The 14,687-nt window shown below is 43.6% G+C and overlaps 1 protein-coding gene across 3 annotated transcripts in view; it reads right to left on the bottom strand.

Moving 5' to 3' along the window:
* Positions 1-14,687, bottom strand: part of KAZN (kazrin, periplakin interacting protein) — a 129,972-nt gene that overhangs the window by 86,489 nt on the left and 28,796 nt on the right. For 2 of the 3 annotated variants that reach the window (XM_085508967.1, XM_032448735.2), the window contains exon 2: positions 9,586-9,743. The exons of the other annotated variant lie outside the window; for it this stretch is intronic. In XM_085508967.1, the coding sequence (XP_085365093.1) occupies positions 9,586-9,743 (158 nt within the window). The remainder of the gene's footprint in view (positions 1-9,585; positions 9,744-14,687) is intronic. 3 annotated transcript variants of the gene reach the window in all.

The raw sequence follows: 14,687 nt of genomic DNA, 5'->3' as shown, positions 1-14,687 counted from the left end.
TGAGCACTCAGCCTCTGGCAGTCCAGAGATAGAGAAGGGAGGGCACGCTTGAAAGTGAGGCAGAATCTGCCCCAGAGTCAGCAGGAGCACTCCCTGGCTTTGGAAAGCTGCTCTGTGCTTGCATCTATTTTGTTTAAGCCGGAAAATTAAGAGATCTTGACATCCCTCAGGCTACTGAACTCTGTGTTTGCTCCTTTTACATCTGTGCTTGCTTCTACCTCTTAACCTAGCTGCTAGGATACTGTAAGAGATAGCAGAGTCCTAGAGCAAATGTCTTGTTAAACTGCTGCAAGAAAGAAGGGAGATTGAGAAGATATTTCATAAAGAAATCCTTCCTTTTTTTTTTTTTGGCTTTCACATAGAATATATATATACATATATATGTATCCTTTTTTCCCTCAAGCCCCTTCTACAGAGATTCCTCATGCATAAATAAGCATTAACCACTAATTCCTGAGCAGTGTGCAAAGTAGTATTTTAAGAAGAAACAAGAAAGACAGCCCCTGGGCTTGCATATACATCACCAGCCACTTGTGTAGGGGTACTGCTCCACTGCTGCTTTCTGCATGTTAGGGAATGGCAGCAAGAAATCACACTAAGTGCTCCAAACACCACCCCAACTCCTCTTCCCCATTCAAACCCTCCCAAGATCACAGACAAGCAGCAGCAGAGCAATGCAAGAAGCAATGTGTCAGCATGGAGAGGTTCAGCACCAAGGCCCCGTCACTCATCATTTCATCTTGACCCATGGTCAAACAACTAGAAGGTGCTCATGCCAGAAGGGATCTGTTCTGTTCAAGGGACTTTGTTCTGCATTAATTTGCAAGGTCTTAATTTGTGGTGTTGAATCACATGGTTTAGAGGGCACGGTGGGGTTGGGTTGATGATTGGGCTTGATGACCTTTGTGTTCTTTTCCAGCCTTAATGATTCTACGATACTAATTGACATGGTTGCTCTGCCCTGCTTCTCATTCCAGGTTATATGGTAATACTGTGTATGCCAGCAAAGAGCAGCCAATCTTTGAAAGATTGATAATCTCTTTGTAATACCTCCCTTTCTCTCTTTTTTATTTTTTTTTTTAACATGGAAAATACATCCAGAGCTTCCATTTTAAGGGGGGTGAATGCTCTCTGCTTGAAAACAAGCTTGAGCTGGGTGACCGAGCAGCAAATTATTGGATTTTCCATAAGATCCAGGCTCTGTGCACCAGAGAGGAGGTTAAACAGAAAGAGCAGGTCACCAACTATCAACCTTACAACAACAGAGTTAATTAAATTCAAATATCAACTGGAAAAGAAATATATATATATATATATATATATATGCATGTTTTGCTTAGAATGAAAATGTTCATGTAACATTTAGCTCACGAAAAGAGTGTCTAATTCCACTTACGTTAATATTAAACCAGCATAGCTTTGCCTTTAGCTTAATCACCAAGCAACCAGAAGAACGCAGGCTATTCAGCAGTAATCCCACAAACATGTCTGGGGCTGAATTCTGACACTGCACCATTAAAATCCATGGAGATTTTCCTGACACTCCCGTTACAGGAGAGGCAAAGATATATGAACCGACGTACAATTAGATGTTAATTGGTCCCAGCCCCATTCACGGTTCCAATAATGCTCAAAGCCTTTTAATTCGTGGAAGAGTTGGGCCGAAATGATAGCACCAATTATTGCTAAGAGGTACCAAGGTGCATTACTTGATATTTATTATTAACAGCATATTTTAAAGCACTTCTCACCCTAGGATCCCCGTGCTTTTACACGCATTAATTAATGAAGAATCTCATGCTAACACTGAGAAGTAGGCAAAAATTATTCCCAACTCACAGGTAAATGAGGAAGATGGGAATTAAATGACACTCTTAAATTCACACAGGGGGTCAAAGACACCTCATCCCAATGGGGAAAACAGTGATGAAGGGGTCTTATAACCACAGAACCCCTCCCCTTGCTCTAAAAAGTCAAGCTCAGAGAAAATCTACATTGTTTGCTTGCCAAATCCCTGTGCAAATGGGATCGGAGCCGACGTGTGGTGAGTGAATTCACTGCAGAGCAGCTTCGTCTATGGCCCAGAAGGAGTTAAGCTGGAAGGGGATGCAACATCTGGACAAAATCGGCCACCAGGGTGAACTTCCACGGATGTTTTGAATATTTTTTCCTCTTTCTAGTATCCATAGCAAGCATTCTCTTTAAAAAAACCCACACCCATATCTTCTATTAGCATTTCCTAAGAATCAAGAGAGTTTTTGCTCGCAAAATTACCTTCCTATCCAGCATCCCAGGCACAAATTTGAAGAAGTAACTTCATGTTTTGTTAAGCAATCCCTCAGAGCAGCTGTTGATACACAGGGAAAGAACACAAAGGCTATATCTCAAAGAGCCATTAAATATTTATCAGCCTCTGGGAGACACAAGCGCGGAGCTTGGCTGCTGTGCATGCATGTTGGGCTCAGAGTTATTGCCCCCAAGCAGGGAATGGACCCATCCCACCTTCCTGCTTGCACAGGGCATTGCAGGACCCCTTCAGCATGCATGCTAGCAGCCCTGCAGCCTCCTTTCCATCAGCACACATCTCAAGGTAGATAAGGCGCCTTATCGCCGCATGCTGCCCCCCTCTTATCTGCACCTTCCTACAGGCTTCTTGTGCCTGCAGAGAATCAAACACATTTTCTCAAGTTTTCCTTTCCTTACCTCATTCAGAACACAGAGCATGGGCTGGGAAGCCAGGCAGGATTTTCTGTTTCATTTGTTTCTTGCACAATTTGTGTTCTCACTGCTTATTAGCTGGAAATCTGCATTGCTGATAAACCGCTGCGATTGCAGTTACACTCCAGCCTTCTTAATTGCTCCTTCCACATTTGTGAGGATACTTTTCATTTATCTCTCATGAACTCTAATTAAAGCTTGCAGAGGTTTTACACACACACTCATGCATGCACTCCCCAGATCATGAATATACATCAGTTGCAAGTCACATAAAATTGCCATCATCTTTCTTTCTGTGTTTAACACATCTCCGTGGTTGAAAGGCTCTGCCTTGGGCCAGAGGTGGGAGAGCAATCAGTGAGTGAAGGTGGTGGGTAAGCTGGGATTTGGGGTTACCTGGGCAAGAGCTTGATTTGCAACACCTGCAGCCTGCAGGAGCAGAATCACTGAACCATTAAGGTGGGGAAAGTCCTCCAAGATCAAGTGCAACCCCAACCTATTCCACCATGTCCACTAACCATGACCCTCAGTGCCACATCTCCATGGTTCTCATGTGCTCTACTCCTTTATGGACATACACACGTATATTTGCCTCACTGAAGCATGGCGCTGGGTTGCTACACAACATCCAGCTTCGATCCCTCTCCTGGCATGACCTCCACAGAGCAACAAAAACGTGGAGGTCAATATTAATTTATTAGCAATTAATTGAACAAGAGACCCGATGAGGATCTCACTTCTGTGCCCTTAAAACATGAGGTTATTTCTTCCTGATTGCAGAAGGGGGTTTGCAGTGGGGTTTTATTTTCTGGTTGTTTTGGGGAGATGGGAAGAAAGTCTTTTACTTTTTTAGGGCAGGAAATATTGAAAGCAGCTCTGAGTTTTCAATCCAGCAATATCAAACCTAACACCAAATAATGAGCATTTTCCAGTACCAAAGGAGAGCAAAATAGGAGAGAGGGAAGGAGATCAGAGCCAGCCCAATGTCACGGCACTGAAGCGTCTTTTACTGAATGCATTTCTAACAGCTCTGGCCTTACAGAGCTTGGGTGATGGCAAATGTAATATTGCTTTTCAGTACTGTTACCCAGCGATACAAATATTTTCTTGCAGTAATTGCAGACGAGAGAATCCATCCATTGCAAAGCAATAACACGGAGAGTGCAAGTAGAAAATGAAAGCCAAATCCCTGCCTTGCAGTCCCAAGCAGAAACCTCAGCGGGAGCTTACCCAAATGTCAAAGAAATAAATCTGTGCCCAATTCACAGCACAGACATGCAGAAAGAGAAGAGTTAATAGCTGGATGAGATCACACTGTCACCGGCCATTCTTTGCTTCCGAGTCCCTTTGCAACAAAACCAACTTCTCTCTGCTATTTTCCATTATTGCATCTCACTGGAAAAATCAAAGACAGGCTTTTAAAGATTCCTCCCCTGTTTGTACACACTGCAGCACTGGAGCAAAATGTATTGAGAACAAGAAACAAACTGAGACACAGCGAGGCAAGCAGCAGCATGGCAATGCTGTGCATGGCGGAACAGCTGAGTTTACATTCTCTCCATGATGCAGACACTCGTGCTTGGTGTGGATAAGGATTTAACAGATGCCAAAAGTCTTTTTACTCCAGGTCAGTGTGAACCATACAGAGCTTTTGACTTCAGCCACGCATCGGGTCCTGAGATAACCCCATCTCTGTCTCTGTTTTAAACCCCAGCTAAATAGATAGGATCATACATTTGGGCAAATCCCTTCCCTACAATGGAAGGACAGAGAAAATCAGCCTTAAAACACCAGTCCTTTGGGAATCAATAAACTACAGGCAGTTAAAAACAAGTCATGAATAATAAGGGAAGCCAAGGTGTGGTGTTCAAAGGGACCAGGGCTCCCATCAAGTCTCACCATTTGTGGGTAGCTAATGATGTGCAGAGTTGTGTTGGTAAAGGCAGCAGCATCCGCATTTCCACACATCCACTATTTTAAGGCTACTTTTGATCTCCCTTCATTATACAGCACATCATTCCCCTAATAGATTGAACTAACAGAGGCAGCCTACAAATCATTTTTCCCTCTCCCAGATCATGAAAAGAGGGAGCAGGTTGGCAGGCACACGTTTAGGGAAAGGCATCATGGCCTGGGCTCATGTAACACATGCTAATGATGCCATTAGAGACAACAGGAGCCTTGATGAAGCTTGCTAGATGCCACGTTTTATCTTCTCCTTCAATAGATGTGGAGTCCTTTGTGCTCCCTTCCTGACTAGCCCAAGCAGGATCATTAGAAGATGGGCTGCTGCCTTGGAAGAGGCTCAGAAGATTTCTGCTTATGGAAATGGGATGACAAGATTAATTTAAAAAGCACTACACAGGGAACAGCAGGTTTGTTTTTCAGGCTTTCCCTTATCCTGGTTTTATCCAATGCTGTTTTCCAAGCCAAACCAGTTTACAAACTGTGAATGCTGCCATGTGGCTTAAAAATCATGTTTTATATTAATCCATAAAGGAGAATAACTGCTGTATCTACTTCTGCATCCCCCAAAACACATCAGTGTGGCAAGGATGCCTTCAGAAATCAAACAATTCAAGTTTATTGAAAGAAAGAGCAAATCCTCCCTTCTTTTCTTCTTCCTGTAGATACTAATACAGCCCACTCATATGAAAGTAAAGGTCACAGTGTTTTGTTCCTAAAGCTTGGGCTGCTACGAGCCTGAAGAGCAGATGGTGGAAAGCATTTAACTAGCAAGCAAAATATTGCAACAACACAGTTGGTTTTGTACAACAGGTCTCTGTAGAAAATGAGAACTGTTTTTAAAGGTCAGTTGATGCAATGGAACTACTGCTAGTCAGCCTGCGTGGTCTATAACTACCATCTCTCTGTCTACAACAGTCTGTCTCGAAAAGATGACAGACTGCTGAAGAAAAGAATGTAATTGAAGAGAGCTCAAGAAATTGTGTTTAATTTTCTGGGGGAGAAGAGAAAACAGAGGGCAATATTAAAAGCAAACAGCTGGTGGGATATTGAATGGTTAGAAGCCGGTCATACCAAGGAGGTTTTCCCTCTGAAGTATTTCCTCTCACCTTAAATGATTTACATTATGGGACCCCAGTGTCAAGACTAACGGGCTCGTGGTGGTGGCTCCAAAGGGAAATAAAGTGAGATCCTCCACCCAAACCAACATCAGCTTCCAGCTCTATCTACAGATCAGTGCCCCCTCCCTAGAAGCACTCAAGGCCAGGTTGGAGGGGGCTGTGAGCAACCTGGTTTCCCTGCCTATAGGAGGGGGATGGAAATACATGATCTTAAAGGTCCCTTCCAACCCAAACCATTCTACAGTTAACTCTTGCTAAAGCTTTCTCCCTTAAGTTACTGAAAGCTGAGGCATTTCATTCAAACGTTAGGTATTAAACAACAACAACAAAAAAACACCTTCCAACTGCAAATTAAACTGGTTTTCACCCTATAACAACATCCGTTCTATTTTGTTGACAACTTCTGCTATTACAACCTCCGTCTCTGCCTAAGAAAGCAATGAACCGCTCAGCAGGGATGCAGTCAGATATCTCAACATCCTCATGCTTGTTGAATCATGCCCAGTCCATGCCTGAAATCCAATTAAATCTAAGCCAGCTGCTCTGTGCTAGGCTAATCCTATCTCACCTCATCATTCATGGTATGTACGCATCTGAAAAGTCCTGTCCAAATTGAGAGATCAGCTCTATGACTATTTATTCCTCCTGTAAAAGAGCCTAAGTGGGCCCTGATGATAATCACGCGCTGATGTGAAAGGAAACAAGTGGAAAGATGGTATTTCTCCCAAAGAGCTTAAAACCCACTTGAAGTCAGTTCAACTCTTTATGGAAATAGCTCAATGCTCAGAACTTCCTGAAAGCCTGGCTTTTGGGGTCAGGCATCTGGGAATTGAATAGGGGAGATCATTAACCTACTCTAGGTTAATGTCAGTGCCTGGATGCATCTTCCTGACGTTCATTGGATTAATTGCTCCAGCAAAATGCTAGATTAGGTCTGATGTCTGTGACACAGCCATGAGCTGCTGTGTACCTTCTGCTCCATGCTGGGCACATCTTTCACAATAGCAATTAAAAACAGAAAGTAAAAGAAATGAGAACTAACGCAGGCAAAGCTGGAGGAGGATTTAAAGTTGGGAGGTACAATGGATTCTATTCGCGTGTCTCTCAGAAGCAATAAATCCTACTGAGGGAAACACTGAAGGCAAAAAAAAACCACTGCTCGGCTATAAAATTCCACCTCTGAGGATCATAAAACACCATGCACAGAGCAAACATCCTTTCCAGGCATAATAGGACTGTCAGAAGTGATTGACAGCAGTGACAATCTGTCATAGAAGGCCATACCCATGTGATAGCATCCTGCGTGGAGCCGGCTGGCAGAAATGAAATTGCTTATTCATCCTTATACTATGCAGAGGATGGGACATGCTGTACAGCATAAGTGCACCTTTTCTCACAAGCTGCTTTTGAGCACCGGCATTATCCAAGCACAGCTTTTAGTTCACATTATGCTGCTACCTTCATTTCCATTTCCCTCCACCCTCCCTTTGGATTTCTCCCCTCTCATGCCCTCTGTGCAGGCTGCATGCTGAGTGCTGCCGAGGGAACGCAATGCCATGTCACCTCCAGGCTGATGCTGCCAAAATCCCACACAAACAAGAGAAATGAGCAATCTGAAGGCAAAGCTCCAGCAGTCTCTCTGAGGGAGGGTGATACTCCTCGGCTGGCAGCGAGCAATCCCTGCCATGGGCTATTTTCATGATGAGAAAACCCTACTTTAGATGGATGGAGACCTCCGGGGTCAAGAGATCCCTGCAGATTGCAATGGCTTTCATTAAATTTCTGTCTTCCATGGGCAGAATCAGAGCTGGCAGCTTCTACAGAGCTTATTACCTGTCCCTGGATACTGTTTAATGCTGACAAGGGAACCTCTCAGCATATTGACAGCCACGTCTTGGTCAGCACCCACTGCACATCCATGGGCAACATGCCACGCTGCTCCTGTTGACAGCAAAAGGATTACCTTCAAAGTAATGTCCCATTTGATAGAATGAGAGATAACAGCCTTAAGTTGTGCCAGAGGATGTTCAGGTTGGATATTTGGGAACATTTCTCTAGAAGAGTGGTGATGTACTGGCTGCCCAGGGAGATGGAGGGGTCACCATCCTTAGTGGTGTTCAATATGGAGATGTGGCACTGAGGGAGGTGATAGATTGGGTTAGAGTGTTGGGCTTGGAGGTCTCTTCCAACCTTAATGATTCTGTGATGGTGGCTTGGAGCTCCATCATAGCATCCTGCTTCTCCATCATGGCCCACAGCTCCACATGGGGAGCAGGTCAGCTCAGAGCTCTGCTTTCTGGTGATAGCAATGGGCCCCAAAGGAACACGGAGCTGTGTCCAGGTGGGTTAGGAAAGGCACCATATTCTTGACATTTTCCTCTGCTGTTGGCATTTCCTTCATCAGTCGCTCAAGCAGCACTTAATATGCATTCAGGACAGCCAATAAGTAGTAAAGTAATTCTCAGGTGCTAAAAAAAGAATTCCCATGTAAGGAATTCTTCCATTCTGCCCCATTTTTATTCCATCTGCGGCTTGCAGATGCCTGTCAGCACCCCCCCAGCTCTCACACCTGACTCCCCAGAGGTATTGCTACCTGCAGCATGGGGAGTGTGCAGAACCCTAAGGCTCAGTTTAACCCTTCTCCTCCTTCACTGTCCTTGGCTAAAGACATACAGAAGCAAGGTGAGCACCATGGCTGGCAATGGATGTCTTCTAGGGTGGCATCTCTGGCTGTTTTTGGGGAGCAATTGGCTCCCTTGCCCATCTTTCCCACTGGATTGTGAGCACCGACCACCTTTAAACCGTCAGCACATCTCTCCATTTGCAACCCAGAGTTTGTTACCAACACCAGGGATTCCCAGCTCGCTTCTTGCATGCAACAAAACTCTATTAGCTAAAGCAATTAGAACTGAAGGTCTTTGAAAGTGAGAAAAAAAAACCACATAAGATAAGCACCAGACTCCACCTGAGAGAATATAGGAACAAGACATGAAAACGTGACTTTGGAGGAAAACAAACCCCGGGGACCATCAGATTAGTAGTGATGCTATCGACACTGACCTGGGCTGACACCCACAATGGCAAACTTAGCATGGAAAAGTGACCAGGAAAAAACCTGGGTATGATAACTTTGCATACAGCACAGCTAATCCTTACAGGAGTAATTCCCTCCTTGTTGGACTTCTAATGGGAGGTGATAGACACAAGCTGTAATAGGGGCAATACTGACCAGATATTCCATTAGAAAAAGAAATAAAATAACATAAAGCACAAAGCAACATCTGCACAGGATTTCATGACTTTTAACTGACATTTTGGAGGCAAATTAAACCAGCAGCTCAGCTGTGTGTCTAGCACTTCCAAATGTGGCATCAGCACAGATGCTTAGTGCCAAAATGATTTTCTTTTACTACAGATGATGCTGGGTTCCCATCCAGGGGTATATCAATCCCCAGCCCTAAATGGTGTTGCGTTTGGGTTATGCTTGAGTGGGCACTATTGGTGGTAGGTGGACAGTTGGACTAGATGATCTCAGAGGTCTTTTCCAGCCTTAATGATTTTGTGATTCCTTGATAAATCTAACACATCAAAAGCCCTTCTCTGTACTGAGATGGCCTTGCCCCAGCTGTGCACTTTGGAAGCTCATGTGAGTTATAAACAAGTGTCAGGGACTAACATTTTGCACTGCTAAAAGCACCCCTAAAAATGAACTATTTGCCTCTAGGTCTGTGAAACGTGCCTTTCTTGTATGGTAACAGATGTGGATGCATTGCTTTCGTACCTGTGCATCCATTAAGAGGTGCCTCATCAGCATCATGGCACTCTTCAGAGATTCCTTCTCGCTGGGCAGAAAAGCATCTTCGTCTTCATCCAGAGTTTTTGACTTGTTCACAATAAAATGGGAGATCTGGTCGTTCAAGGAGTGCAGCGACTCCACAGCTGGGGAGACAGAGGAGAGCAGAAAGGGAATGAAGCCTCATCTAATGGTTGGCCACCCAGCCCATGGCAGAGGGTTGGGACTAGATGGTCTTTAAGGTCCCTTCCAACCTAACTGTGTGATTGTATGAAACGTCCTGGATGGGAACAAGATATGCTTGAACATGGTGGCACAAAAGAGTTCACTGCACATAAATTAATGAGACATTTCCTAAATTCATCTGATATTAGCATTCATAAAACCTAAGCAGAAGTTTAGGCTGAGAGACAAGCCTGTTCAGTTTGTGATGCAGTTTGCTTTTAAACCTTTACAGTTGTGAGTCTATTCTCTAGACTCATTAGATAAATGAGGCACAAATAATTCTTCAGAGTATTCCCCTTCTGCAATGAAAGCCCTTGATGAGGTTGTGGCTCCCAGCAATGCATTGCTGACACATGCAGCACGTATTGCAGCCCCTGCTCTGCTCCAGCTGCTGTCAGCAAGGCAATGTGTTATTTAGGACACCTTGACAAACTGATCTCAAGAACACCAGGCAACTGAAATACACTCAACCTGGTTCTGTCCAAAGATTATCTTATCACAGCATTCAGGGTAGCAAAGATTAGCAAAGACTTTTTTTTTCACTCTACTGGAAACAAGAGGTTGAATTGTATTATCCTAAGCTACTTTAACCTTCTGGTTTGAAGCAACTGCTCCACATTCTTCATTATTTCCTGTTTTACACTTTGGGAAGGTCAGTATAGTGCTATGTTTAAACTCTGGTTAGTGAAACAAAGCATTTTCCATACAGACGATGGAAAAATGCATTGAAAATAAAGCAGTTGGGATCTTCTGAATCTCTGACCACCAAAGTAAAAACAAAGAACGCCCAAACTGAGTGTCTAATGTCACAGCCTGGTCACAAACAGAGATATCTGATATTCTTCATTTAAATCAAGAGCAACATCCTGCCTTGTGCACACACAAGATGTAAGTGGGAAAACTAGAGTGGAAAACCTTCCAAAACAACAGGAAATCTTAAACATCTCTGCTGAGCAGTGTCAAACCAGGCAGTTCCTTTGCAAATATGTAACTTAGGATGTAAAATGTTTTGATTATGGACCTTATAAGCATGGGTATGTTCTGTTCAGTTTTAAAGATACTTGTTTGTGCCTTCAAGAAAGAAGGAAAAGTCAATTTTGCCTCTTTTTATCAGTGCTTGTGGCTTCATCTTGATAGCACATCAGTAACGCTGCGAGCAAGACAACCAGCTAAGTCAAAGTTACAGCTAGCAGAGCTTCCAGCTTTTCCAATTCCAATTTCAAACTTTCCTCTCTGCAAAAATCCATCTCAAGAGACAAAGAAACCATCACAGTTTTCCATTACTTCTTTGACATCATCTACAATATGAAAGGATCTGTTTCTGGGGTGCTGCTGTAAAGTCAGGGGGTTTTTTAGCTGAGCACTTCTGGGCAGGAATCCCCAGAGAGCAAAGGATGTGCAAGGGAGTAAGGAAATTGCTTGTTGCCAGAGATGGGGGAGAAATATATGCATATACATAAGCTCATGGCTTCAAGGAAGAGCAGTGAAACAGCTCCATAAGATGCCATTTTATACCCTCCAGCTACTGCCCAGATGAGTGCAAAACAAACTGTAGATAATATATCCTCAGAGTGACAGATAAAAGCCAGCAGTGTCTAAATTTAATTCCTGCTCACAGGATTGACTAAATGGAAGTCGACGTACACCATAATAATTTTAACATGGGGCAGAGTGGAAGAATTCCTGAGCTCATCGGCTGATTCAAGACAATGTCCAAGCTGGGCTCTCCTGCAGGCTGTCAGTGCTCATCACCATGGCTGGAGATGTGATTCCATGGAGAGAAAAGCCAAAAAGCCACACTGAGTGCACTGACCCTTGGAAAATCCATCCCAGCTGAGCACAGAGCAGTCTTCAGTGTGTGGGGTTGCCAGGGAAAGTTCATCTCCAATGAGTGGTTCTGAGAACCCAGCAAAAGGCAATGACGTGTGTGGGCAAACTGTGCAATTCATTCAAGCCTAATATTACAAAACAGCTTCTCAAACATCATCTACAGGGTTTGTTTTTGCAGAGAGGCAAAGGTATTTGAGGCACTTCAGGCCTTTCCTGTACCATCTCTCCCCACTTTTTGTATGCAGCCATACCAATTACAGACACAGGTCCCTGAAGCAAGCAGCTACTTTTAGCAGAAGCTCTTCATCCCATATTATGCATCCCAGCTTTGGGACGTAAGACATAAATAACACCTGTCCTTACATATAACAGAATCATAAAGGTTGGAAAAGACCTCTAGGATCATCTCATCCAACCATCCATCTACCACCAAACCTGCCCACTAAACCATGTCCCATAGCCACGTTACTGTGGTTGTCCGGGACAGCTGATTAATGATTCTGATTAGGAAGCATTTCGACTGCAGCGTTTGCTAATTGCATTTGTACACATCAATGAGTTTATTCACTTGGTAGAGGAAGAAATCTCCCTTGGCAAAAGCCAAGCTCATGATGAGTGTTACCACTTCTCCATTGCCAGTATAGCAATGGGTGAGCACACACAATGATACCTGCAAGGCCCACGGCCACCAGGATCTCAAGGCAAAAGCTCCATCTGTGCAAACCAAGCCCAAAGAAACCCAAAGGAGCCCAAATGAGCTCACTCTCCTTTGGCTGATCTACCCAATATTATGGTAGATGGGAAATACACGTTGCAGCAACCACACATTGGTGATATTGCCATTTATTTGACCAAACATTTCACACTCTGCAGAAACATCTAGAGCTGAAACACTCTGTAAATATTGTCTCCTGTAACTGGTATGAAGAGACCAACAGCTTTTCCTTTCCTTTGTAGTCTTTAACTTGTTTCAAAGAAGCCATTCAATGAGCCCCTCGCAGGAATAATTTACCACACCATTAACTGAAGGAAAAATATCTGGTGTCTACATTAGGGGCTCAATCACCTTTCAGAGAAACACTGAGAAGAACTCATTACAGTAATTACTAATGAGCTGGCCTCTTTGGGCTGTAAACGCTTTGTATGTAACTGGCAAAGAGCTGCACTCATAGCTTCCCAGATGCAGAAGAAAGCCATCAGACCAATAAATGGCCCTGCAGTTCCTGAGCAAAACAAGCCCAGAAATGAAGCTGGTCATTTTTTTCAGCTTATTAGCTTCTCCTTACCAACCTGACCTTTTTGGAAATGAAAAACGACATCGAGAAGTGGAGCTTTGTGGGGTTGTGAAAGCTCTTTAGTGATCAGCATTTTATTGAGACCTTTATTCTATTAATATTTTATTTTAATGCCCCAGGAGTTTCTATTCGAGGTTGGATTTTTAACTATCTCCATTAGAACCTCAATTTTTTAGCTGGCTGTAAATATATACATGTATTTTGAATGCAGTAATCTGACAACAACTTATGCAATTTTGCATGACGTTGCTTCTACATTGAAAAGCCATATATCCTAGTGTATTGAAAAGCCATATATCCTACTGTACTGAAAAGTCATATATTCTAGTAAGAAGCAGAAAGAGAATCAGAATTTTGGAACCATGATGCAAGAACAGATGTCCATGCTCTCCTTAGAGAGAAAAAGGCCACATGCAGAAGTTTGGGCACACTCAAAAATTGACCTTTCCTTTATTTGTGCCCACACTGTCCCTTCCAGCTTGAAGGATTCTATGAAAGCACCTCGCTTTGCCTCAGTTTCTTCAGCTCTAAATTCTATGAGCCTGGCTCCACAGAGAGTGAGCTGAAGTGTTTACCAGCATTTGGCCAAATTCTTAAGAATTAAAAAGCTCAGTGTGCACTCGAGCTAAAATACTGCCAGGGGTCACGTAGAAAATGAGCAATATATTTCTATTCTGGCAACAGTCTTGCTAGAGCCATGAATATTGGAGAGCAGAAGTGCTTCCAGTGCCTGAAAGTTTGCCTTTCCCTCTCTGGGCTCTATTAGCTACCCTAATAAATAACACCGCCACTTGCCCCAAAGGAAAGAACAAAAATGCAAATAAACTTTGCTTTGTGTATGTGTAGGACAGTGAGACCAAGTCAGAGGTTGGAACAAAGCAGCCAGAGGTGGATTCTTGCTGCTTTGTGATATGCTGAATGGAAGGAACCCATAACTCCTCCAGCAAACTGGACCCCACCAAACTTTGGCCAACAACTATTGTTGTTCTCAGAGATATGTGAGATGCCTTAATCCCTGAGGAGCCACAATCTGCCTCTCCAGGAACAATGTCAGACTGGGAGGCACAATAGATTTACAGTATTAAATCTAACTTCTGCAAGACAAATTCATTTCAAATTTGCCAAGAAATGAAAATCCCTCCCCAGATCAGACAAGACCCACAGCTGCTGCTCTCGTGTTTCTATGGGTAATCATTTGTCATCTCCTTTGCTAATTGTGCAAATATTATATTTCATAAACAATAGCTGCTTTATTTAGACAAAAAGGAAGTGAACAACCAAAATTACGTGAGCCAACACAGCAACATGGGCCAGATATCCAGTTGCTCTGAGCTGACCCCAGCGAGCAAAGCCCATATGTGCAAGTACTGAAGTGGGCAGCCCAAGGGAGGTCTGGCACTCACTTTGCCCAAAATTGACTCTGAGATCTTGGATAGGTCAATAAAACCCCATGACCTTGGATGAGCCACCTAAACCCCATGATCTTGGATGGGTCACCAAAGCCTCATGATCTTGGAAGGGTCAACTTTTGTGCTCTGGTTTCTCATCCATAAACATGAGGGTTGTAGCCGAGAGAAATACCGTAAAGAACAAAGATGCCACCACGGGTGAGGGACTTGCTTGGCTATTTCCCTGCTATTCAACTCCAAATCATGAATTGTTCTGTTTTAACAAGCAGCTCCTGGCGTAAACAGGATACTCCATCTCCTTGGTGTCAAAGGTGGAAGAAAACACATCCTG

The sequence above is a fragment of the Coturnix japonica genome, chromosome 9, assembly GCF_054131305.1.
Source record: "Coturnix japonica strain WE chromosome 9, WE-NBRP24, whole genome shotgun sequence".
In the NCBI taxonomy this organism is placed as follows: Eukaryota; Metazoa; Chordata; class Aves; order Galliformes; family Phasianidae; genus Coturnix; species Coturnix japonica.
This window is presented reverse-complemented; position numbering and strand designations above follow the sequence as displayed.